General features: G+C 41.7%; 1 protein-coding gene across 1 annotated transcript in view; it reads left to right on the top strand.

Moving 5' to 3' along the window:
• Positions 1-1,531: 1,531 nt before the first annotated feature.
• LOC118214799 (polypeptide N-acetylgalactosaminyltransferase 18-like) overlaps positions 1,532-26,844 on the top strand; it is a 75,137-nt gene continuing 49,824 nt past the window's right edge. The window contains exon 1 of the mRNA XM_035395026.1: positions 1,532-2,081. Within this exon, the coding sequence (XP_035250917.1) occupies positions 1,844-2,081 (238 nt within the window). The 5' untranslated portion in view covers positions 1,532-1,843. The remainder of the gene's footprint in view (positions 2,082-26,844) is intronic.

Here is a 26,844-nt window from a genome sequence, read left to right as displayed (position 1 = left end):
CAGATGGAATTAAGAAAGAAGAACGACCCTGATGTGACATGATGATCACAGAAAGGACAGTTCTGCTACAGCGGAGGGACAGCAAGGCTGCACTCGGCTGACACGCCCACTGTATGGACACAGAGCAGAGCCCAGCAGCACTGGGTCCATAGACCAGCCTTTCCCACCACTGCCTCAAATGGCTCAAGCAAGCATAAACACAACATTTGGGAAGCTATACTACATCAACACATTCACATAACATGTGTCACCAGATTAGGAAATCAACAGAAAATAAAATATATATATATAAATATAGTGTTTATTTTAAATTTACATAAAACACATTTCATATGTAGTTTATGTTGAAGTAAGTTTGGTTTATACACCTGCTAAGGTCAAAATTGCACGAAATGCATGAAAATATGTCATTCATTTACCGTAAATCTGAATTTGTATTGCTATTCTGCTATTTTTCAATATTGTATGCATTAATTTCATAGTATGGTATTACATAAAATGTTTGTCGATTTAGCGAAACAAATTTTAAAGTTTGGAGTTACAGCTGTGAGTAAAGTGTCTCCCTCTTGTGGTGGAAGCTGGAACGTCAATCGCCTTATTACATTGAACACCTCTTAATGACATTGAACACCATTGTTTATATTTTCGTTTAAAAATACATAGGTCCATATTTTGGTATCTTAAACTGATCAATGACTGGCATTATTCACCTGGCAAAAGCAGCCCGGCAAAAGTCTGTAATGTCAGCTCAATTGACAGAAGCAAATGCTTTATTTTTAACCTTGACCCAAAAAGGCTGTATTCTTAACCACAGTCTTGAGCAAATTAACAGAAATAGACAGATGGGGGGCAAGTTTAAAGAGCTCTTACCAGTAGCCTACATGGAAGGTTTTAATTCAGTATGAGATACTTCTTATACCGTCATTTTACACAACCTTTTGAATTGGTTCACCAACTCTGCCGTAACATCGATTAAATGAACAGTTAGGGTTCATTTAATCCAAATGTAGGCTGCAGTAAACACTCTATTATGTGTCGTCCTCACATTATTTTATTTGGCTTCGTGCAGTGGCACGTCCATTTCCTGGGAGCTTTTTACCCACCTGGTACAAAACGTAGCATAATTGCAACTTTTCACAATTTTCATTACCGTTGTGAATTATCTTCCTTACTACAACATGTTGTGCTATAACATTTTTCCTTTTAGTACCCCGGAACCACAACTGCCAGGCTATATTGTAAATGGGTCTACTCTAAATCACACCTATATAACTTTGCTTTTCCGAAGGATTTTTAACAGTACAAGCCGTCCATTCTAAACAGGCCTATAAGTGCACATCCACGTGCAACTGTCTGCTATGCTTTTCTTCTGATGTTAGTTCAGCGTCTGGATGGAGATTTCACGAACACACGCCCACTACATTCTAATTGGATTGCTGGTCAATTGAATATGAAAATTACAGCCCCACTGCCGCATCTCATTGGCCAACAGCTTCTGCGGCTCATTTACCACATTCCGCTACGTGAAGCATTGAAACAAAACCGTTGCCTGATCACTGACGAGGGAAGGAAAGTTAGGCAATGTAGAATACCTCCACTGCTAAACATCTTCACGGACCAAGTGTGGCGCTAACAGCAGGGAAGATCTGGTAGTGGTCAGAAGCGGCGAAGACTGTTGTGGTAATAGCCTACGTTCTCCTGGCAAAATGGTTCTGTCAATGCGGGAATGTAATCAGACTGCGAAGTAACATTTCTATGACAGACGGCAATAATTGACCAGGGGGCTGCCGCGCTTTTCCTGTGGTAACCTGGATTCTCGAGGCTATATGGAGGGGATGTCGGAATGGCTTGCACGAGGAGAACCAAGACTTTGGTGTCAACATGTGTTATCTTGAGCGGAATGACCAACATTGCTTGTCTTCTATATGTAGGATGGGTTACCAATTACCTCGCGAATGTGTACATCAAAGTTCCCGAACCTGTTCCGGAGAAAAAGTTGGAGGAGGACAACAAAGGGGAAACTTTGAGGATTATCGAACGACTTGATCGACTCGAGAATGTTGTCAACCAGCACATACAAGGTATGATCTTCCTGCTTTTTATGTACCGTCACATTTTAAAAAAATATCTTGAACGGATCTGAAGGACTGTCCACTGAACGCGTTATATGCATTAGATAGGCTATCAATCTGCTTGATTTATTAAAGCATAGATTGACTATAATTCGTGGAAATAATCTACATGCGCATGTTTTCAAGTCACTTTTGTTCTTTTAGAATGTAACGTCATTTTGTGCTGTGGTATTTGGCTTCATGTGCATGACTCTGGCGCATCGGGTAGCAGCTGGTGGTGGCGCTTTTGAATGGATGTGAGAGAACGTGGATTAAATGGCACGCGCCGCGCATTTACGGTTTTGACGAGAGTTGCATCAAATTGCCGAATGCAGAATTCATGTCACCACCATGCTATTCAGTACCAGCTCGTATGCGTCCTTATCACAGAAATGACTTTTCTAGAAAAAAGAAAAATCTAATAAAAACAAAATATAAGTAGCATACCATGCGACAGTTTCGTTTTATTTTTTCTTCCTATGCGCGATGAAGAAATGTCTCCACATAGATATCAATCTACAGTTGCGTGCACGCTGAAACAAATCGTCTTAACTACGATTCTGCAGTAATATAATGTAGAGAACTGTTTTACTTCCATCACCTGATACTATATTTTCTGTAAAGCTAAAAGTGTTTTTCGAATCAATTCCTAAAGTTGAAAGTTGAGGAGGAACGCAGCTGGTAATATTCTTTGTATGAAATGGCTTAAATGGCATAGGATGGAGAACTTCAATGGAAGTAGATATGTGACAGAAATGATAGCTATGGGGAATCGCGAGGTAGTTGAAAACAGTCTTATTATTATTATTATTATTATTATTATTATTAACAGCAGCAACAACAATAATAATAATAAGAATTATGCACAAGTGTGGTAAAGTGGACTCAGTGTTAGTGTTTGCTGCTTGTATTTAGACTTGAAAGCACCCGGGACATTGCAGTTATTGCAGTCCAAGCATCCATTGAAAAGAGGTGGTGGTCAGAGGTGCTCGGCTTCGCAGAAAGGAACTTGAGTCTCACTGAGTGCTGCGCTTAAGTGGGCAAAGAATCTTCCATAAAGGAAATCATCTAGTCCTTTATAACCGACTGTGCTGGGAGGGAGAAGAGTGGCAAACACAGTATGCAGAGACATCTGTATTCTGTACATCTGTATTGATTTGAGGACTTTTATTTGCTAAATCAAGTCTTTATTTTGGGATGCATTCAGTCTACATTGTATCCATACAGCCAGGCGTTTAGAGAAGAATGAAGTTGAAATTCTTTAACTCCATTACCCAAGGGTACATTTTATGTAACAAACCAGTGTGTGTGACTGACTTGCTACATGTTACATTCTTACTCTTGCTTCACTCTTATCTGGATACTTTTTAGTTTTGTGATTTCATTTAGTTAAATCATTAATTTAACTAAATTAGATTTAATTAGATACTTTAACTACAGCTACAGTGTACTGTCATCATTATAGAACCTTAAATGTTGACATAAAAAATGTCTAATGTGTAATATACTTACTAATTAAATGGACAGACTGACAGTAGTGGCATCTGATCTGAGGTTAGGCCAGGTGAGGTGTACTACCTCCACACAGCAACAGCGTAATTTGCAACCCTGCATATTCCTATAAAATGGTAAGTGATAGGCAGGTGGAGCCTGCATGGTTACAGGTAGGCTATTAGGCAGGTATAAAGCCTTTAAGGTTACAGGTATTGGACACTAAAAACTGGATAAAGGCTACAAATTTATTTTTGAACACAAAAGCCATAGCATTAATGCAATTACCCTAGCTAGCTGCCTTGCAACCTGTCCTAGCTATCCAGCTACTACTGGCTGTATAACACTAACTGTTACTACAGCTACGTAAAGCTGTTACTGTAAATGACAAAGCAAGCAAGTACTCAGAACAAATGCCTGCCTGCCTATTTTATTTTCTGCTTTGAATAGCTTTTCTTTCAACTTCTGTACTGGCAGCAATTTCAGTTTGATAATCTTGAGACATTGCAATATTACGAATAAGTTTGAATTTAATTTTTGGGTCAAGATGATAGCCCTCGTCTCAAAAATACCAAAAATGTGATTGCTCACAATTTCAGAAGTTGTAGTTTGTACTTCTGTACTTCTTGTGTACTAGAAACCAATACTGGGTCAGTAGTCGTACTAGCCCATGGAATGCATCGCCTTTGGAATGCAGGACATTTCAACATCTGTGTGTTACACTAATTCACTTGTGTTCTGATAAAAATAACTTTTTGCCATAATATCCCAACTCACAATGATAACACAATACATGTATGTCATTCGTAATTTAGTAAAACCTTTACCCATCCAGATCAAAGGGTAATTTCTCTTCGGAGAAAATTAATGGTAGTTTCACCTAACTGTCCCTGTCGCAGTCTGTAATTTAAGCTTTTTTTATTTATAAGAAGTTGTAACTAGCAAACTGCAGACTGATGTCAGTATCATTTACCCTTTTACAGATACTGATGTATTTGAAGTTGCTAGCTGCATTTATTTGTAGATTGGCTACATTTTGTGTGGATCAGTTACTTTGATTTGCTCTTGCCGCACTGGGAATGCCCAACAGGAAACAGGGCAGACAGCTGTCTCGATTGGTTGTTAAGATTCAGGCACGATGAAATTTGGAGTGGCTGATTTCAGAGCCTGGGGCAGTCAGAGAGACCGGATTTTTTCTTAGACCTTATAATGTATTGATATCTGTCTGGATGTGAAGGAAATCTAGCCAAATTTGAACAAAAGTGTTCTTACAACCAACTTAGATTCTGCACCTTTAATCTAAAGTGAAAAAATCATTGTCCAGACTGTCACAACAGTGAGCATGTTGGGTAATTTGTATAAGATCGGTTTGAATGCATGCTACTTAACCATCAGTTAACCATCCGCAGAGGGGCGGAGATGGGGCATTGATTTGCTTACATAGAAGTAGGCCTTTGCTACTCCCAAGTCACAGGTGTGTCTCCAGGCAAAATGAAAGCAAGCTTTTCACCTTTGGGTGGCAGTGCATGGCTCTTTTTTTTGCACAAAATGCAGTGGTAGGGCTTTGTTTTTGCTTTTTAACAATAGGACTAATGTGATGTATCGAATGGAGACGTTACACACTGGTTTATAAATAAATGAAAAATGTGATTTAGTGTTTATTACCCTATAAGGACTGCACTCTTCTAGAAATAATTGATTCAAGGAAAGAAAATGAAGAGTGATGCATTTTGGAATGTTTTCTCTGAAATGCGTCAGTCTTTAATTTTTCGCTTGAATCAATAAATTATCCCTAGGAGAGTGCTGTCCTTAAGCCTCTTAACTCCATGCTGCAAATAATGTTTTGACATTCTAATCAAAACAAATTTTTACCACAAATAATATTTTAAAACCCTAGGAATGATTTCTGTTTGAAGCTAAGGGTGCATAGTGGTGCTATGGGTAGCACTGTTGCCTCACAGCAAGAAAGTCCTTGGTTTGAATCCCAACCTTTCTGGGATCCTTTTAGACCAGCAGATCATAGTAACGGTTTCACTGTAGCCCGGGGAACTGGTTTTCTCGAGCTGCATTGAGTTCTACCTGTAGTTGTGGTGTAATTTTACAAAGGTTTCTTTTACTAGACTCCACAATTTGTCTTATTTCTTGATCTTCCTGGTCTTCTCTTGTTAACATTACTGCCCATCAGCTGGACCCCTCTGGAGTGTTGCATGGAGCAATTGCATGTTATTAGTAAGTTGTGTGTTGTAGAAACTGAAGGAAATACAGATAAATATTTGTCTCGGTAAAGACTCCAAAAAGCACAAGCATCCTCACTGCAGGGCTTTCTGGTTTTGGGTTTTTGCTCATAGTTAGTTTATTTTTTTTTGAAGTTGCTAGCTGCATTTATTTGTAGATTGGCTACATTTTGTGTGGATCAGTTACTTTTATTTGCTCTTGCCGCACTGGGAATTTATTTTTCTTGTTGCATTTGTTAAAAATAACTAAATATGTGCCGCTAAAATGTGTGCACTCCTATGAACTCGTCTGTTCTCCACTTCGGGACTGTACTTTAAACAAAATGTTTTTTTTAAAGAAGGAATCTGCAGTCAATGAACATTTAAAATGATTTTATATGTTGAAAATGGCAGTTGAATTTCAGAGCTGTCAGAAAGAGGACTGGAGCAGATAGTGAGGCATTTATGCATTCTCACTGCAGATGGATTGATCTCTCCATCACATTTGAGGAAAAGGGAAAGCAAAAGCAAAATGTCACATCCATAATGGATATGGCTGCTGCTCCTGGGATCTGGCAGAAATATTTCGTTTGTTCAGTTTGATATCAGAAATCTTCATATGATTTCCTCCCACAGTTTCACTTTAAACTGAAATTATTGGAAATGTATTTGTTTTTTAAATGATGTGTCCTCCATGACGCTTAATTTATTTTAGAAAACGGAATAAATTACAATCAGTTAAGCTCAAAATGCATTCTGTGAACTAAATAAGAATAATGCTGGATGAAAGTGCTTAGTATTTTATTCATTCAGATTGGCACCGGCAAAATGCAGGAGTATATTTCTTGGAGCATTTTAACTGTAATGGTTTTTGGATCTTTTTCTTTTTGAGGGAAATCTTTGAATGTGGAAAGAGTTTTTTGACTGAAACAAATATGGTTTTCAAAGTTGGCCAGTTTATTTTTGATGCAGAAGATTAGCCTATGTGAGACTGTTCACCGTAGATAGTAAACTTAAATAGAAAGCCTAAACCAAAAATCAAAAACTACTTACTACAGATGGTAAGGTTAAATCCCTCAGGACTGCGCAGTGTACTGGCTCCTAGTTGAACAAAAGGAGTAGTGAGGATGAGGCTCTCCGAGGAGCATGTTTCCCAGCATTCATTAAAAGCTGAGAGTGTTGCTTTCTGGGTAGATGTAAATGGCTGATTACATGGTGACCTGAGGAGACGGACAGGCCTGCTGGAGCTGCTCTGGGCAGCCACCTGTACAGCAATGCTCCTATCCCAATAGGAAGCTGCGATTTCATATTCATCACCTGATCCTCCTTCCTCGACCCCTTCTAGTGCCCATGTGATCACAGGTAATTAACTCTGCAGGTGGAGGGCGCCATGGAAACATTGAGAAGCGCTGTGACATTGCCCTTGCAGTGATAGCATATGCGCAAGACACGTCTCCTGCTTCGAATCCCCCCGATCATCGCTCCAGATGACAGATGGGGAAGCCAGTCAGCTGTCAGATTGGGCCTGGCCCCGCCCTGGCAGAAGAGCCCCCTTCGCGGGTGATTTATGGCCACAGTGCCGGACTGTGCTGTGCGCAGTGACAGGCTGCTCAAATTGCACGCTATTCAGGGCCTATTAATGCAGACACACCACCCACGGTGCTTGTTTTTAAAGAGCTTGGCCGTTGCTTCAGACACGCACAGCAAAAGGGCATTAAATGGATTTACTGTGAAAAGTGAGTTAACAATACAGTGACTTAATATTGAATTTCCTGCTGTCTGAAATGCTATATATAAGTTCCTGGAAGAACATAATGAGACAGACATACTGTACTGCTCCAGCAGTGGGTCACAAAGTGCTGTGTAACACTAATCTGTGTCCCTCAGGAACTTCCCCTCCAAAGAACTGGAACAGTGCAGGGCATGGCCCCTTTCAGAATGTTCACTCTGTCACCCAGTAATTAAATCAACATTTAATTATTGTGGGAGAAATGCACGAGAGAATAGTTGGTAATGAAAACAATTAATTCCCATCATGCTAATGTAGAGAACATTATAATAAACATTAAATTATTGAGAAGCGTACACCCAGAGAAAAAGGAGCGTCACGTCAGCCCTGATAACTGTGAATAAGCCATAGCAGAGGAATATGGAGGCTGAAGTCTGGGCTTGGGCTGTCTCATGTGCATCTGCATCTTAATGTGTGCATCTGCTTCCTAACATGTGCGTCTGGCTTCTAATGTGCATCTACATCCTAACATGCAGAAAGCATGTTAGGATGTAGCTCAGCTTCCATCTCATTTCCTGGAGAAAAAGTTTTGTGACAGTGCCAGAAAGCGAGTGCTGTGCATGTTGCAGTCTCATGAGCCGCAGGGGGTGCAGGGGGCTGCAGCTGGGGGTGGCCCTCCCCCAAATGTGCCTGAGGGGCTCAGTGAAAGCAGCAAGAGCAGCTCAGTCAGTACCACCAGCAGCAGGAGTAGGTCAGTCGCAGGGCCGGTGGCCCGACATGATTTATTTTCCATACGGGTCTGTAAATCATGGCTAACAGGTGGTCCGGTGTGTTGCCTAAAAATATATTTTTTTGTACTTAAAAAGCAAAAAAACCCCTCAGAGTTGCTTTTGGGTTGTGTTTGTTATGTTCAGGCACTGTGTTATGCAGCAATGCAATGGTAATATTCATTGGTAATGCACTGCTGCTTTGCAGCAACTGCAGTACTCTGCGAGAGCTGAGAGGTCTGCGTGTAAGAACTGCAATCAGAGCATGTAAACCATTTGCTCTGAACCTGGCAGATCAGTCAGCTCTTCAGACCTAACCTGTGGTGACGAGGATGGCTGAATTTCTCCTTCCTTTCTGGCTCTGCCAGGGGAGCCTCCTGTATCCTTGCCGCTGTGGTTCAATAGTCTTTAACATACCTGGACGCCCTGGGGTTGGGTGACGTTAGTAACGCGGTTGGCTGCGCGTTGATTCATAACCGGTGGCTGACAGTAGATAGTACGTAGCTAACCTTGGGGGCTTGGTTAGCTCATGGAAATTCGGCGCCCTCAGAGATGAAATGATTTGTGACCAGCATATTGAAGGCACCAAGAATGATAAAGTGCGACCGACTGTTACTAGAATCAGCAGTTGATTTATCACCCGCTGTACAAATTAGCCTTGTGGGTTGATGCAGCTGCTGAATGTGGCACCACGTAAGGCTACCCCGCTAACGTCAGCGCTGAGCCTGTGATGCCGCTGATGCACCGGCTACATCCGCACTGTGCTGTGCACACTGCCGGCTGCCATTCCACACTGCCTCAGCTGAAGACCCGCATGGCAACAGATGTGCAAAAACCTTCATAGGCGTCCATCTATTCTGCTCCTGCCACAGTCCCTGCACCATGCAACTTTCTCCCATGCTAGTTAGACCCTCAGCAATTCACAACGTCACGATTGTGCTCTTCTGCCTGTCCACTGATTGTATCAGTCCCCTCTGGTTTAACTTCGGCACTGTGCAACCCATCCTTCAGCTCACTTTTGCAGCCCAGGTTGCCTCATTCCTGGACATAGTGACTTATTTGTGGTCCCTGCCGCAGTGCACCAACACTGCTGTTCTGCTGAGCTAAGTCCTGGGCCTGGACCTCTTCCTGTCCTTCACCTGAAAGCTCAACTCAACTCCCAACTTGTTCTGGCCCACTTCCATGTTTCAAGCCCTACCTTCAACACCTGCAATACCTCCACCGCTGCTGTGGGGGCAGTGTTGTTGTGGCTTCACAATGGTGTTTGCCTCCTGCGTCCTCGTCCCCACTAAGCAATGCCACTTAGTCAGTGAACAGAAGGCGTATGCATGTGTCCGGTGGCCCATGCATCTCTACGGCTACTAGCCCTGTGCGTGGAGAACATGGCACTGTTCAGCTGCTGCACAACCCCCCCCACAAGCAACTCCAGCAGGCATTTGAGCAGGAGAATAAATAAAGGAGAATGTCATCTGCATACAAAGAGAGAATGTGATTCTCCTACAATTCAGATTCCTGTTATATCTCAGGAGGGGCAAATAGCCACAGCAAACGGTTCAATGACCAAAGCAAATAACAAAGGCAGTGCAGGGCGACCTTCCCCTTGTTAAATGAATGTGGCTAGAAATTTGGTAATTGGTTTATACTGAGGCTTTGGGCTGTTATACAATATTTAAATCAATTTACAGAATATGGGTCCAGATTGAAATCTTTTTACGATTATGAAAGATATTTCCATTCAGTTCTATCAAATGGTTTTTTTTTGCATCAATAGAAAGAAGTACACTAGGATCAGTTGCTTTGTTTGAGTAATATAAAATATGAAATTGTTTCAGAGACTGTCTGGTCTGGGTGTATCAATTTGTGTGTTAGAGACTCTAAATAACAAGAATCTTTGCTGTTATTAAGTAGTGACACTCCGACATAAAGGGGGGTCTTCTTTTTTCGTAAAGTGATCAGTAAAGTTTTGTTCAGTTAATAAAATTTGCCTTCAATACCATGTGGGCCTGGAGATTTCCTATTTTGTAGACTTCATACAAATATTTATTCTCATTGTTGAAAAACCGCCAAAAAATTGTTTTTTCTGACAAAACAAGTAGCTGAGTATATTTAAGAAATGTAGTCATTCAATTTTGTGAGTGTTCAATTTCTCACTAATTAGAATGAAAAGATTTTAAAAGGTCTGTTTCATTACATTACATCAGTGTCGACTGAAATATTTCACTCCACATCATGTGTCTTAGATAGCTCTGTTCTTTCTGCTTTTGCCCCTTGCTCTGTGTAACAATTATTAGATTTAAATGTGTTTGCTTCAATTGATTTAGTAGTAATATTACATTTAAGTTTTAAGTAGCCCTATTGGTATATTTCTGCACTTCTCTTTATAGAATAGTCCTTTTCTCTTATTCAAGCAAACCCAATTCATCGCTAACCGAAGGAATAATTTAATAATCCTTTCGAAAGGAATAATTTAATAATCCTTTCGAAAGGAATAATTTAATAATCCTTTCTGAAGGAATAATTTATCACAAAGCACATTAGTGAGAATGAAAGCATTAGTTGATCTGGCTGATTAAATGTCTGGGGAAGGGAGTATGAAACATTTTTCTTCAAAGTGTGCATAGCCATTTCTGACGTGTGTTTCAGATGATCAATCATCCCTCAATATATATTGAAAGTGTCTAATTCAGAACAATTAACAGATGGAACCACACACTTTTGGTGTATATTGAGTGCCACTTGGTATCTGCAAATGTAACTGAAGGTATTTCTTCACTTGTACTGAACTATGTGGAGGAAAATAATACATTCATACAGTGAGGTTTTATAGACATTTTTTTTTATACCATAGCAATTAATTACTTAATAATTGCTTAATACATTTTACAACATTGTTTGTTTTCGACTGGTGTGGTGCTGCTATGTTTGGTTTCCACAATGCTGGCTGCTCACATTGATCTACAAACATGATGTTATACCCCACCCTTTTCAAGACTTTCCCCATACCACCCATTAAAATCCCCACATCTGTCATTGGCTCTCAGACGTTTTTATTCTGAAACATGCTGACGAAGCCCCTCCTTGTCTGGCATTCAAAGAAGAGCGGTAGTCAAATGTGGCCTTCATGCTGTGGCATTCTGGGAAGGGTTTGGTGAATACATTGAAATGAAAATACTGTTTTAAGGTGCAGGTTATTATGAGTAAAAAGGCAAGGCATACTGTGGTGCAGAGAGGAGTGAGAGTAGGTATTGATTGCATTGGATCTATTTTTTTTTTGTTGATTGTGAGGCAGCGCCCTGTTCTGTTGAAGTCGATCTTGACTCTCACTCAGGGACACAGCTGGGGGCTTTTAAAGCTGCAGATGCTCTCAGCCTGTTCTCACTGAAGCTCTGTTTGAAAGAACATTGTCACCATATTTCACTCAAATGCCTCTGTCTGTGAATCCCTGGGAGATATTACTTTACATCAGTGGATCAACTAGGAAAGACCATTGGATGAACCTATGAACTGTATAACTAGGAAACCAGCACAATTATAGCACTTACAAATGTGTAGAACATCTTTTATAATTATTTTATTGATTATAGTTTTGCCATGAACTCAGAAGAGCTGGAAAATCATTTTTCATTTGGATGACTCATGTAGCCACACCCATTTAAAGTGGTACCATTTGTGCTTTACACACACACACACACACACGCACACTTGCACACGCAAACACACACACACACACACCCACACACACACACACACACACTTGCAAAACACACACCCACACACACACACACACACACACACACACACACCATTAGTGCCCTGTTAGCACGGCTCATAGAAATGCCCAGCAAGGTCTAGTGTGCTTTAGGTGTGTATAAACTATGTGTATGCGGTGGACAGGAGGCTGTGAGCTCAATTTGGTGGAGGTGACCCTGTGAAGTGTTCAGCCTGTCTCTCAGCTCTACGTTAGCACTTATATGGACAATTTGCTAACCATCACAAAAGTTGCTTGTATTTTCTTTTATTTATTATAATATTCATTCTTTTTTTCATACTTTTTTCTTTGATCTTTATTTTAGAGCTTAGAGCTTATTATTGCTTTCAGTTACTGAAAGCAATACATCTCATGGCTGCATGGAAAAACCTGTGAGATCCTCTCTTTGTGCTGGTGTAATAGAGGACACCACAACTGCATGCCTTTTAAGCCTGTCCAAGCATTTAATTTAATGTTCCCCTGACTCTGCACGTTCAGTCAAACGGCTTCCTGCATGCACATTCATATTCTCCCTTTGTAGGTTGACCTGCACCATTTCATTCAGAATGAGCAATGAAATTAACAGCCCGTCTCACTGTTCTTCAGTGATGCATTGCGAGGCTGATCCAGTGTGAGTGCCACAGAGCTTTTTCTAGAAACGTGCCTTTCACGTTCTTCACCCTTGTTCCGCTAATGCTCATATTCTCCACCCTTACTTTGCCACTAATGTGTGCGTTCTCCACGTTTACTCTGCACTAATGCCCACATTCTGCATTTTCACTCTGACTTCAATGCCTGCATACTCTACTCTTACTCCTGACACTTTTATTACGGTCTTGCTCGCATTGCAGCAGTTGCATATTTCACATGCTTCCCCAGGGATGCTGACCATAATACCGATAGTGTCTCGGTGTGAGTGGGCGATGTGCTCATGGCCCATGAAAGTGGCCCAGAGTAGGCTTCACCCTGCTCTCAGTCTTCCTGCCCCTGTAGCTGGTCTCCTCCTGGGCAGATTTCATCACACTCTCTGATACACCGGAACAGTGGGTGGGATTCTGTGATACAGAAGGATTGTGGGTGGGGCTCTGTGATGCTGAAAGACTGGGTGTGGCTCTGTGATGCTGAAGGATTGTGGGTGGAGCTCTGTGATGCAGAAGGGAAGTGGGAGGGGCTGTGATGGGCCGAGCCATGGGAAGGCCTCTGTGCTGTCCCAGGTCACAGGTCACTCTGCTGTGATTCATATTGAGGCCGCAGGGAGCAACGCTTCAGCCCCTAATGAAAAAATATGCTCAAATGAAAAAGGCAACATTCCATTTTATTTACAAGTCTACTTGTCAGTCATTACTGAAGGAAACGTATTGGTGCAATTAGCATTGTTATTACAGCGCAATTGGTACACTGTGAGTGCAATGAAAATGTGAAAGTAGCCTGTGAACCTCAAGAGGAAGATGGAGAAGAGGCTTGTTTGTTTGTTTGTTTATTTAGATCCCCATTAGCTACTGTATTGTAACAGTAGCTACTCTTCCTGGGGTCCCCATAAATCTTTTACAATACTTCCGTACAGAAAAATACATCAATACACATCCGTAACATTCATACTCACAATAAGACTCACAATACATAACAACACACATTACATAACACAACCACTAAGACACACAACAACCAACAACAACTCAATGCCTGTCAATATATATGATAGCTCTTCATAATAATTTCATCTCTTAAATAATTGAGAAAAGAAATCATTTAGCAACTCGTCCTTTAAATCACAAATAAAGTGGGATGGATAGCTCTCTACAACCATTTAGCGACTCATCCTTTAAATCACAAATAAAGTGGGATGGATAGCTCTCTACAACCAAGAACAGAAAAAATCTTCTTCAAGAACAGTAAAAAAAAAAAAAAAAGGTAAGGGTGGTTTTTTTGTTTTTACCTGTATTGTAAGTCTTTCCATCTCCCTTTAGTTTTTACTTTTTGATGAATAAAAAAAGAAAATAATTCACATCTTATGAATATTATTTTGCAAATTATTTTCTTAGCAGTGTACACAGATTAGATGGTGTTTGACATAATACTCTGGCATAGTCTTTGTCCCCGTAGAGTACGTCTGTGTTAACCTTCTGACTTATTAGGGTAGCATTGCCCTCTCCCAACCCCCGAGAGCAATACAAAGAAAAACACAATAAATCACTGAACAGGTAAGGACCTAAGCTTCAAAGAGAAATGCAAAAAGGAACAATAAAAACAAATTGAACTCATCAATCACAGCACCGCACTTCTCTGTTGAATGAATTGATCATATTAATCTATGGTTTATGGAGGCCGTGCATTAACATTACAGGGGCCCGTCCTGGAGTACAATGTCAAGAGAGGAGATCCCCTTAAATAACAAGCATGATGAACTCACTGTGTCTGCCCCCATTGTGTCTACTACATTGTTTTTATAGGAGAAATACTCTCTCAGATAGGTAGACGGTGAGTGATGTCCTGCGTATTGAGGCTGAAATTCTCCAGGGTAAAGAAGGCACAGTTGTTCTGGGTCTGCACACAGATCACTCTGTAATGGTGCACTGCAGGAACCAAAGCATCTCTGCACAGCGGAGGAGATCTCTAATGAAGCCATCTGATTTCACACAACACATGTCCCATATCAACGTTGGGGGAGGGGGGGGGGGGAGGTAAAACATCAGCCATTACCCAACGGATCAGTTTGAAGCAACATTTTTAATGTCCCTATAATTAGATTTTTGTTTTCTGCAAGAGCCAGCCACATTCTGTTAGACCACGCAGTAAAAATTCCAGTTTTAATTCAACTCTAACAGATAACATTTATAATAACAACACAACTGTGTTATGGTGTAAATGTTTTAAGACTGTGGTAGTTTGATCCGATTGGTGGGATGTAAAGGGTTAATTTTGCTCAGTGAATTTGGCTCGTTGCTGAACCAGCCAATACAGGCCCAGCATATGGAGAAACGCAGCCATGGGAGTGATTTTTCCAGCCTCACTTGTGCTAGTGTTTGTGCAGGTTGGTAGGAACAAGATATGAAGCTCAGATCATTTACTGTATGGAAGCGTCACATCTTTTTCTCAGATTCTGTGCTCAGGACCCTTAATTAGAGGCAGTGGAATGTCATTCTTTATTAATTAGACCGAACTGAGTCACTCTGATTATTAAATTATCTCAGAATTGCAGAGTAACTTTTTCAACCCAACGGCACTTATCACTGGGGCATGGACTGGCATTGGCTCCAGCTGGCTGTTCTACTGAAGAAGAAATGGATGCACAGAAGTTCATTAGCACATTTGGCATGTCATATTACAGTACTTCTGGTGATTATCTGTGTAGTGCTTTGTTCTGCTGTCTGACCCACCTTAACAATTGTATTTAACTGTGAAGGACAAATGCTGACAGAATCCAGACCAGTGTTTTCTGTAAATGGCTTATAAGCAGAGTTTCTGCTTCACTTTAGGGGTGCTTCACTGGATCTGTAAGCTTGGTGCTTAGTGTACTTAAAGTCCTCCAGTAAAATACCCATAAAGGGACATTGGGGGGGAAAAAAGTATGTTGCCTTGGGTAACAGTGTCAGCTGAAGGCCTGACACAGCATGGAAATGCATAAAATTACCATGGCAACACATGGATTCCTGTCCACCTCCACCGAGAAGTTCCACAGTAGCGGAGAAATCACATTATTTCCTTTGACATCTGCTGATATAAGCTCCGTCAGAGTGCATTTGCACCCACAGTCATGTGTGTACCATCATTGATTTCTGTGGCTTTTACCATCAGCTACCAAGCAGGTCCTCTGGAGTCCTTCGATATGTAATGAAGTCCTTTCTGCATCAGATGACTTTATCGCATAAAGAAGGAAAATGCTTTTTTGTGTTATTAAATGGCTGACTAATCTCAAAGCAGCTCATGAAGATAAATGTGAGTTACAGTTATGTAGCACACTTTTAGGGGTTATGCAATGAGACACATTACAGAGTTTATTAGACCTTTCACTGTGCAGTTGATGAGATGTTAGTGAGCACCCTTAAAGAAATTCACGTGTTCAAAAACCACTTGTGAATGCCCAACAAGTGAAGAGTACACTTGTGAATCATTTAAATAATCCTTAAATAATCCTACTAATAAGTAGGCCTACTCATAATAATCCTACTCATAATACACTTTTTAAAAAGTCTGTGACATGTGAAAATGAAAATTACTCAGTGTCACCTATTTTCATGGGAACATGTGGAAATTTTCATTCACTAGTGGAAAAAATCTAATCACATGAAAATGTTCAGTTCACGTTTGAACATTTCTTTTTTAATTGAAAGTGAAAAGGGAAATTTCATGTGATGTTTGTACGGGCACTGTAGAGGGAACAGGTTTGAGTGTTCTGTGAATGGTGTGCAGTGTTCAGTGAATGGTGTCCGGTGTTAAGTGAATGGTGTCCAGTGTTCAGTGTGCTGTGTTCAGTGAATGGTCTTTAGTTTACAGTGCTGCAGCAGAGGTGCCTTTGATAAGGTTTTCATGCTGAAAATCTGAGGGATGAAGCAGAAATGTGCCATGATCTGTGAATAACACAAGTGTGAAAATCACCAGTGAGTGCCAAGTCCTCAGAGACTCCTCTGCCTTTAGCTGTGTGGAGGAACTCAAACATCCACTAATATTATTATCTTTTTTAGGAGAGAATGGGTCCTACGTCCTCTCTCCTCATTGATTTTGCAGAACTCTGATGTGTGTTGACCTTTGCGGAGTGTATAAATTATGGCATCCTGTTATTTGTTGATTTTCTTTCACAGGACAGTGAAATGTCAGCAAGCCCAAATGTGTTATGAAGTAACTTCACATACATTAGAAACAAAAGTCACTTAATAGCTATTTCTCGGACCTGAGAGTGTCGGTACGTTCACACCTATATTTCGGACCTGAGAGTGTCGGTACGTTCACACCTGTATTTCGGACCTGAGAGTGTCAGTACGTTCACACCTATATTTCGGACCTGAGAGTGTCGGTACGTTCACACCTGTATTTCGGACCTGAGAGTGTCGGTACGTTCACACCTATACCTCTGACCTGAGAGTGTCGGTACGTTCACACCTATACCTCGGACCTGAGAGTGCTGTGATAGCCAGACTTCATGCATTCAGTGAAGCTTGTGTAGGATCTGATTTCCATTTCAAAGCCACCAGGATGGTGCACAGGCATGCTTCTGATTGCATTGAACAGAGAGAAAAAGCAGGGATGAAAGAGACCTTGTGGTACCTGGGGGCAGGCCTCCACAGTACAGTGGGGAAGAGCTTCCTGCGTTGGCTGGCTGCTGCTTAGCAGATGTCATTGTGCATTCGGGCCATACTGAGATAAAGGAGATGCGGAGTACTCTAGCAATCATGTTTTTATAGTTGTTCCTGTACATCTGGTGCATAACATCCATAACCCTTATTGCCAGGGAATAGAGGTCTCAGCTGGACACTGGTTTTAGCCCCATGTCCCCCCATCTCTGTCTCTCACTCTCTCTCTCTTTCTTTTGCTGGGAGAAGTATCTGAATTTATAAGTATTAATGGCTCTGTCCATGGCAGTGGTGCTGATTCATCATGTCTGTGTGAGTCTGAAGCTGTACTATATGACCAAAAGTAATTGGACACCCCTTGGTCTGGTGCTGTTTTTTATGGTTTGGGCTCGGGCCCTTAGCTACAGTGAAGGCAAATCTTAATGCTACAGCATACATTCACATTCTTTATGAAGACTGCGCCAAGAAAGTGTTCTGCTCTGTGGGGTTTATTAGCTAAAGTGTGCTTCAGATGAACACAGCCTACATAGTCCACCATATTTGTGCCTGCAAACAGTGATTGGTAGATAGTTTAAGTGTTGACCTTTCTTAGCTGGTCCAGTCAGTCTTGCTTTGCTCAGATTGCCTCAACGGGCCATTGGATATCTCTTTTAAAGATGGGAGGGGGTTAGATCTGTTGTATGGCCACAGTAGAAGCCAGCTGGGGTGAGGAGCTGCAGACTCATGACCTTACATAAGACACACTGACACACCTTTCAGGACCAGTCATGTTAGGAGCCAACAGTTCTAACTGTGGATTATGGTTTGGTGGCTGGTGCATTATCCCCCAATTAAGGGAATTATGCTCTGTGCTCTCATGTATCACACACCCCTCTGCAGGATGAGAGGCATTATATGGACAGGACTGCATTCTGCATTTACAGCTCAATGATGCATCTTTCTGCACTGGTAAAAATATGCAGGGACAAGGAATCCTGGCTTTAATCGATACAGGCAATTATTCTCCTTTAGTCATACGGTGATAAGTGTGGGTCTGCTGGAGTTCCACTCTGCATGTCTGTCCATTCCCCCCCCCCCCCCCAATGCAAACATTGTATAAAAACACAGATTATATTATTGATTATTTTCCAATTTTTACTGCAAAATTTGAATAATTATTGCATTGCCTTAAAATTATGCTTTTAGGCACTTTATAAGCTATGTGCCAGTGTTTTTACATTTATTAAACACACACAATACTATTTACAGGTTCAAAACATAAATACAACTATTTTCACTATATTATTGTCAACATATAATAATGATACTAATATTAATAACTATTATTATTATTATTGCTGACATTATTCCAGATATATCTCCTCTTGCAGTTTTTAAGATACATATAAAACGTATCTATCCTAAAATTTCGCACACACATTCTCTTGTATTAAAGTAGCCTGTAAAGATTGTATTGCGATCTCTATTGCATTAAAATTTGTGTAATGCTCAGCATACATTCCGTCCTGGCATTTAAACAAATGAGATTTTCCACAGTAAATGCTGGCAGAATTCCAGAGGCATTGTTGGCTAATTAGCTTGTAGCTAAAGCTGGCCAATTATATTTTACTGTCTGACATTTACGAACCAACTCTAGCCGACTGGCAGAATGTATAATCCTAAGAAATTACCTAGTACTTACTGCAAGTTTGCTAGCATAGCTAATAAATGTAGCCCTTTACTGTATATGGCATAGAGAAACACAGCCACTTCAGTTACAGGAGCCCCGCCCTCCACCCCTTATCTTGCTTGCCCTACTGGCCAGGACACACCATCCAATATTCACAGCTGCCTTTCAAAGGCTAATCTACTGAGTAACAATGGAACCAAATCAATTCAACATGGTGATTCAGGAAGAAACTAGATCATTACAGCATTGCCCCAACAGAAACTTTAAAATTCACAATTTTCAGTGCCTCAGCTGATCTTTTCTGAAAAGAAATCTGCCTAAGTTTGGCTGTATTTTAATTGATGCATATGAATGCTTTAGTACATTAACATGTGCATAGATTCCATTAAGACATGAAATGAAAGTGGATAGAAATATTCATTTATAATTGAAAATGGACATTTTTTCAGCATGACATTTTTGTGTACACAAAAATAAATTGTGTTTTGTGGGATTGAAGCAAAAGTATTTAATGAGTTTTTTTACTTTTTCTTGTAAAACTCTGCTACCCTTACCAGCATGAAAGCTGTTTTTTTGTAACTGGCATAATTAGAAAAATAATTAGCGGTTTTACAAACACAGCGAAGAACACAATACAGGATTTAGCTTTTGTTTAGTGTGCTAGACAGTAATTATTTCTTTGTGATCAAGACACTTTGTTTACTGCTTGAGGTATTTTTACCTCATACTTCCTTGCAGTATGGCATTTCAGATTTTTCCATCTTCCTGTACCCGGGAGGATATTTGGATAACTGGCTCAGTCCAGCGGTGAGCTGGGGCATCGCCCGGGAGATCTTATTTATTATAACATTGTCAGTTCTTTTAGAAAAACTTGTTTGTGGCTACAGTTCAAAGAAACTTGCTGTTTTGTGTTTGGAAAAGGTGAGGAGCAGACAGCAGTGATGAGCAGCATTCTCTCAGAGTGATGTCAGCTGGGTGCTGTGGGTGGCTGTGCCAGCCATCCCTCTGCCCATCATAATCAGCCAACAGACAAAAACTCAGGCCCCCTGGGAGTTTCAGGGGCATCTGCATGGGCTTGATAAGGACTAGACTCATTCATCCAATTAAGACTCAGACAGACTGGACATAATTCAGCAGGGCTGTGTATTATACTGGGAAGGAGGCTGTGAAGGTCCTTTAGTGTGCAGCACCAGAGAGCATCCTTTAGTGTTCAGCACCAGAGAGAGCGTCCTTTAGTGTGCAGCAGCAGAGAGCATCCTTTAGTGTTCAGCACCAGAGAGAGCGTCCTTTAGTGTGCAGCACCAGAGAGAGCGTCCTTTAGTGTTCAGCACCAGAGAGAGCGTCCTTTAGTGTGCAGCAGCAGAGAGCATCCTTTAGTGTTCAGCACCAGAGAGAGCATCCTTTAGTGTTCAGCACCAGAGAGAGTGTCCTTTAGTGTGCAGCAGCAGAGAGCATCCTTTAGTGTTCAGCACCAGAGAGAGCGTCCTTTAGTGTGCAGAAGCAGAGAGAGCGTCCTTTAGTGTTCAGCACCAGAGAGAGCTTCCTTTAGTGTTCAGCACCAGAGAGAGCGTCCTTTAGTGTGCAGCAGCAGAGAGCATCCTTTAGTGTTCAGCACCAGAGAGAGCATCCTTTAGTGTTCAGCACCAGAGAGAGTGTCCTTTAGTGTGCAGCAGCAGAGAGCATCCTTTAGTGTTCAGCACCAGAGAGAGCGTCCTTTAGTGTGCAGAAGCAGAGAGAGCGTCCTTTAGTGTTCAGCACCAGAGAGAGCGTCCTTTAGTGTGCAGAAGCAGAGAGCATCCTTTAGTGTGCAGCACCAGAGAGAGCGTCCTTTAGTGTGCAGCACCAGAGAGAGCGTCCTTTAGTGTTCAGCACCAGAGAGAGCGTCCTTTAGTGTGCAGCACCAGAGAGAGCGTCCTTTAGTGTGCAGCACCAGAGAGAGCGTCCTTTAGTGTTCAGCACCAGAGAGCATCCTTTAGTGTGCAGAAGCAGAGAGCATCCTTTAGTGTGCAGAAGCAGAGAGCATCCTTTAGTGTTCAGAAGCAGAGAGCATCCTTTAGTGTGCAGCACCAGAGAGAGCGTCCTTTAGTGTGCAGAAGCAGAGAGCATCCTTTAGTGTGCAGAAGCAGAGAGCATCCTTTAGTGTTCAGAAGCAGAGAGCATCCTTTAGTGTGCAGCACCAGAGAGCATCCTTTAGTGTGCAGCACCAGAGAGAGCGTCCTTTAGTGTTCAGCACCAGAGAGAGCGTCCTTTAGTGTGCAGAAGCAGAGAGCATCCTTTAGTGTGCAGCACCAGAGAGAGCGTCCTTTAGTGTTCAGCACCAGAGAGAGCGTCCTTTAGTGTGCAGAAGCAGAGAGCATCCTTTAGTGTGCAGAAGCAGAGAGCATCCTTTAGTGTGCAGAAGCAGAGGGCATCCTTTAGTGTGCAGAAGCAGAGAGCATCCTTTAGTGTGCAGAAGCAGAGAGCATCCTTTAGTGTTCAGCACCAGAGAGAGCATCCTTTAGTGTGCAGCAGCAGAGAGCATCCTTTAGTGTGCAGCACCAGAGAGAGCGTCCAGAGTACAGTTTGCAGTGCCACAGAGAGTGTTCTTTGCTGTACAGTGTGCAGTATGGAGTGCAGCTCAAGAGATAGTGGTTATGTTCAAGACAATGCAGCAGAAATTGTACAGTAAAAGCATGATTAATCTATAGTTGACAGTACACGGTAACCACAGTACACAGTAAACTAAGTAAATAACAGTGAATATGTAGCTGGACTTTTAGAGCTGTGAGCTGCCTTAGACAACGGTATTGCGTCCAGCATCATGCTGACTTTTATTTTTAAACAGAAATTACCAGAATAATTACTTTAAAGATGTTATTCACTTCTCTGAGCTGGGGTGAATTCCTTTAATTATAGTCAGGATGCGAGATGGGGAATTATATCATGTGAATCTGAACTGTATCCACACAGACTTCTGCTCTACCGCCCACACGCTGGAACACAACATGGCCTAAGAACCGCAATGCCAGCGCTACTCTTAAATTAGCTAATGTGGGCTTATTTTCTCCCTCTGTGTATAACAGTTAAAATCTCTTTCCCATTTAAGTGCTCTTCAGTTCCAACTGAGTTTCTGTTCCAGGGCTGCCCTCTGAAGGGGGAGCCTCAGCTGGTGAGAGAGTGTGGAGGTACTGATATTCTGTAGGGCTGCACAGTGTGGAGGTACTGATATTCTGCAGGGCTGCACAGTATGGAGGTAGGCCTACTGATATTCTGTAGGGCTGCACAGTGTGGAGGTACTGATATTCTGCAGGGCTGCACAGTATGGAGGTAGGCCTACTGATATTCTGTAGGGCTGCACAGTGTGGAGGTACTGATATTCTGTAGGGCTGCACTGTGTGTAGGTACTGATATTCTGCAGGGCTGTAGTGTGGAGGTACTGATATTCTGTAGGGCTGTAGTGTGGAGGTACTGATATTCTGTAGGGCTGTAGTGTGGAGGTACTGATATTCTGAAGGACTGTGCAGTGTGGAGGTACTGATATTCTGTAGGGCTGTAGTGTGGAGGTACTGATATTCTGCAGGGTTGCACAGTGTGGAGGTAGGCCTACTGATATTCTGTAGGGCTGTAGTGTGGAGGTACTGATATTCTGCAGGACTGTGCGGTGTGGAGGTACTGATATTCTGTAGGGCTGTAGTGTGGAGGTACTGATATTCTGCAGGACTGTGCGGTGTGGAGGTACTGATATTCTGCAGGGCTGTGCAGTGTGGAGGTACTGATATTCTGCAGGGCTGCACCGAGCTGCACAGTGTGGGAAACTGAAACTCCCAACACTTACACTTTTCAACCGGGTTTATGTCACATGCTTTTCAACATCCACTTTTTTAAAAGTTAAAAGGTTTACACGGCATCCTGTCGTCTACTTCTGTAGTCAAAGCCCCCTGTAATCCCCGTGGATCCTGTCACCATTAAAACACCTTTGTGACGGAGCTGTACTAAAGGACTGTCACACCGAGTTCAGCTCCGTTTAACCAGCGAACTGCGGTGGCTCACATGGCAGTAAAAATGCAGGACCGATTTCAGCAGGCGGTCTTTATGAGAATATTGTCGTGACGGACACAAACGGAAGGGTGTGGGACTGTTTATAAAGGCCATATAAAGTGAGGGGCTGACACCAGCGGGCATGCTGGGATCATTACCACAGCTTTCAGCCTCTCATAAAACACTCAAAATCCCTGAGAGATGTTCCATCAACAATTCACAGCTTTGATGTGCTTTGAGGATGGCACACAGTTGTGATATTAAGTCTGTTCTTTTTCATTGTTTTCGGAGGCTGTGCAGTTTGTCAGGGTCAAAGTCTGAGCCATTAGACTGTGAGCTTAGCTGGGATTTAACAATGTCGTTTTAGATCCTTGGGTTTTGTTCAGCTGTTATGTTGTTTTTTAGTGCATTTTAGTGATGGAAAGCTCAATGTGCTGTCTCATTTAATCCAATTACTACATTCAGCATTATAATTGACTGCAATAAATCAGTATTACTAGCACTAGCTTTGACCGCTTTTGAATAGTCAATTTCAGGGGCACACCAACAGTGAATGCACTAAGAACAACAAAGTATTCATCAAAGCTAGCAGACTGCACTATGCTTTAACCGCTGTAGTAAGCAGTAAACCGAGCCCAGGCCACCTACTGTACAGTGAAGCTTCTTATTTGTGTTTGCAAACGGACTGCAGTCCCTGCTGCCCTGGAAAGGCCTCTTTGGAGGCATTAAATAATGCACCCCCTCAAAGCACCCTGAAATCCCACAATCCCCCTAAATCAGCTGCAGAACGAATGCTGCTGGTCTCCTTAGAGACGGAAGCAGTAAGAATCAGCAGCTCAGATGGTTCTCAAACTCAGGCAGACAGGAAGCAGATGGGAGAAATGGAGGGAATAATAATGACTGACTCTGCGGTTCTGCAGCACAAGCCTGGAGAGGAGAAAGAACAAAGGGGAACATCAGGTGTGTGTGTGTGTGTGTGTGTTTGTGTGTGGGACTGTCCTTTAGAGACCACGCACACACACACACACACACACACACACACACATGCAGACACACTAGAATATAATAATATATGGTGTAAAAATAAATCCCATTTAAACTGTAATCCCTAAACCCTGTACTGTGGAAGAAGGCATTTAAAACCAGAATTTAGCCACTGGTAATCTTTTATGCTCTGTAGGCCTACACTGATTGATAAAAGTTTTCCCGTGATGCCTCTATTTTAAGCGCCTCTTCGTAGAACATCACAGAACACATCAAGTCCGAACAGCAGACAAATCAAGAGATACATCCGCTCTCTCTTTCACTGGCTTCATTTTACAAGGCTTATCTCGGGTCTGAGTGAAAGTGATTAACAACATTTATTTTCTCTAAGAACGTAATCCATTTAGAGACTTGAAAGCCATTGTCTTCACTCTTCTGGATGCTGGATCTAGCACGTTTGAAGATGAGGTCCTGTGTGGTTTGAACGGAGGGATGTGTGCCTGTCTGTGTGATTTACCCACCAGCTGTGAGGTAATTGGTCTTGTAGAAAACGGCGGTGTGTTCTCGCCAGGCCTGGGGCACGCCTTGCATTCTCTCAGCAGTATTGTGTGCCTGGATGTGAGGAAAGCATCCCTCTCCGCTCCAGAGAACAATTACACCATCGGCTAGTACAAGCGGCTGAATGCTTTATTTCACACCCCCGATGTAAGGCGGGCTTAAATGGGACAGGAGCAGACCCCGATAAGGAGGGGGAAGTTGTGCTCTTTTATACAGGAGGAAATAATGGAAGATTACCTATGAATAAATCACAGTCTTCCACAATGTGTGACCGTTCTTTTATCTTTGTTCTGACTTATCAGAGCCACTCACACAGCCAAAATCCTTCCCCAGAAATCTCCATGTTAATAAGATTTGCTCCATCTCAGTCTAGATTAGTGTGATCTCTGTCGATAGGAATAAATGCTCACCTGTGTGCATCAGTCAGCACTTATATAACGTATAACGTGTGAAAAGTAGAGAATTTTAACAATATTCTCTTTAATGAATCGTGTGGTTTGACTTTTTTCCCATTCTGAGAAAAGCCAGATAAACATGGAATGTAATTTTGTTTAAAGGATCTCTTTGGTTCAGGTTTGGTTGTAATCCCCGGACTGAATCCTTCTATGTGTTTAACCAGTGCTGCAGTCGCACCACAAAGAGCTGAACTGAGCAGCAGTAAGTGCGTCTGATTCTGGGATTGGGTTAAGTGTACCTATTGAACCCACCCAAATTGAAGTTTTATGACTTGATTTATAAACTTTTTAACATTCGTGATAAAGAAAATATTATGAAATGTGAGTCCAATCTGGGTTTAATAGGTATCCCATGTACAAAACCCATTTGTGTTCCAAACAAGCCTGTCTTGAGTGATCCTGTAAATGCCAAATGCAAATGCAACCAGTAAAGTCTGCCTCCTGTTTCCCTATAAAGAAACCCTGAAGCCTTTAGGGTCCCTGTAGGGCTAACTAACACTGATTTCATTAGTGGAATTGATTCATGTGATTATAACTAAATTAATATAGATTTCTTTTTGTGTGTTTTTAAAAATTGTTTTACCTGCAGTTACAGTGGTTTTCATTTTTTGCTTTGTCATTTCTTGCTGTCATTACATCACCTGTTTGCCTGCTGTTATTAGATTAGACACCTGGTCTGATGATGTAACAACATATAATGTTTTGAGCATATTTTTGGAGTTTTTTTAACCCTACTTATTGTTACGTACCTGCTGTGATTTCTACAGCATTGTCATCACTTTCCCTCTTACAGCATTACCGTCACGCTCCCTCTTACAACATCACCATCACTTACCCTCTTACAACATAACCATCACTTTCCCTCTAACAACATTACCATCACTTTCCCTCTTACAACATAACCATCACTTTCCCTCTAACAACATTATCATCACTTTCCCTCTTACAACATAACCATCACTTTCCCTCTAACAACATTACCATCACTTTCCCTCTAACAACATAACCATCACTTTCCCTCTAACAACATTACCATCACTTTCCTTCTTACAACATAACCATCACTTTCCCTCTTACAACATTACCATCACTTTCCCTCTAACAACATTACAATCACTTTCCCTCTAACAACATTACCATCACTTTCCCTCTTACAACATTTCCATCACTTTCCCACTTACAACATAACCATCACTTCCCCTCTTACAACATTACCATCACTTTCCCTCTTACAACATTACCATCTCTTTCCCTCTAACTACATTACCATCACTCTCCCTCTTACAACATAACCATCACTTTCCCTCTAACAACATTACCATCACTTTCCTTCTTACAACATTACCATCTCTTTCCCTCTAACAACATTACCATCACTTTCCCTCTTACTTACTCTCAAAGTGGAAGATGCAAGATTATCTCTTGAACATGATAATACTCCAATAAGGAAAAGTAATATTTGCAATGAAAGATTAAGTAGTCCTTAACCACTGACTCCAGAGATGAAGGATAAATCCCTCTTTGAGATTGCCTCTGTGAAAGCTTGCCTGTCTCAATAAAATACACTTAATCACATTTCTCTTTGCATGGAGAGACAGGCGTGATTATCACTGCTTTTTTAATATTCATCTGTTTGAGTTTTCAATATGAATGTGAACATTTTAGCAAATCTGTAGAACATAGTCTGGGTTTTTCATTTCTTACATTATATTTCACAGAATGTGATATTTAATGATATAATATTTTGGAGCAGGGGCGTCGTAGTGGGGGGGAAAGTGGGACTGACTACCCAGGGCCCAAATGGGGGGAGGGCC

The sequence above is a fragment of the Anguilla anguilla genome, chromosome 16, assembly GCF_013347855.1.
Source record: "Anguilla anguilla isolate fAngAng1 chromosome 16, fAngAng1.pri, whole genome shotgun sequence".
Classification (NCBI taxonomy): Eukaryota; Metazoa; Chordata; class Actinopteri; order Anguilliformes; family Anguillidae; genus Anguilla; species Anguilla anguilla.
Note: the sequence above shows the minus strand (reverse complement) of the source record. Positions and strands in the feature narration are given on the sequence as shown.